This window comes from Sinocyclocheilus grahami, unplaced genomic scaffold (genome assembly GCF_001515645.1).
Source record: "Sinocyclocheilus grahami isolate Dianchi unplaced genomic scaffold, SAMN03320097.WGS_v1.1 scaffold6.1, whole genome shotgun sequence".
NCBI lineage: Eukaryota > Metazoa > Chordata > Actinopteri > Cypriniformes > Cyprinidae > Sinocyclocheilus > Sinocyclocheilus grahami.
This window is the reverse complement of record NW_015505185.1, coordinates 4,005,701-4,006,491: the sequence shown is the minus strand read 5'-3', so window position 1 is coordinate 4,006,491 and position 791 is coordinate 4,005,701. Positions and strand designations below refer to the sequence as shown.

Genomic DNA, 791 nt, shown 5'->3' with positions numbered 1-791 from the left:
GTCCCAATCTACACCATGCAGAAGTCACTGTAATAACAGCACAAAATGAACACACAGTCTTAACAGATGATCGACTTGTGAAAGGATATCCACCACACAATACAAGAATCAATGAGGGCCATAACAATGTCACAAAGCAGCCTGCTTGAACCACCGTGCTCCTGCGAGAGAGAAACATTAAGCTTCACGTGACATTTGGTGCAGCATCATCATTACGTTAAATTAGGAGGTTTGCCACAAAGGTGGACATGTTTCTCCACTGGTCACTATTTTTCATTTTTAGTGAAATTGTGTTCAGGTTTAGCTGTGAGACTCTCCTTACCGTGTTGACTCTCAGTACACCTTCTATGATGGAGAAGATAAGGTAGAGCAGTCCAATCCCCACCACCCTATGCAGTAATGCTCCTAGCCTTGGTCTGCAGCAAAAAGGCGGAGTTATTGAAAGAGAAATGTACAAAACTATGCTGAAGATTACTCTTATAGCAAATGCTGCTATCAAAAGTATTAAAGTAATATTTGAAATTTCATTACAATTTTAAAATAACTTTTCTATTTAAATATATTTTAAAATGTAATTTCTTCATAATTACTCCAGTCTTCAGTGTCACATCAGTGATCTATCAGAAATCATTGTAATATGCTGACATTATTCAATATTAATTGTCAATGTTAAAAAGTGTTTTTCCTATCAGAATTTTTTAACAATGTAGTAACAAAGTGTAACTTTTGATCAATTTAATGGATTCTTGCTAGTGGTTCAACGGATCACAAATCTCACAGTTCGGATCACA

The 791-nt window shown here is 36.0% G+C and overlaps 1 protein-coding gene across 1 annotated transcript in view; it reads right to left on the bottom strand.

Moving 5' to 3' along the window:
- Positions 1-6: 6 nt before the first annotated feature.
- The window catches only part of LOC107588161 (transmembrane protein 87B-like), a 5,453-nt gene continuing 4,668 nt past the window's right edge, over positions 7-791 (bottom strand). The window contains exons 3-4 of the mRNA XM_016276180.1: positions 323-416; positions 7-161 (exon numbers count right to left, since the gene is read on the bottom strand). Coding sequence (XP_016131666.1) covers positions 60-161; positions 323-416 — 196 coding nt within the window. The 3' untranslated portion in view covers positions 7-59. The remainder of the gene's footprint in view (positions 162-322; positions 417-791) is intronic.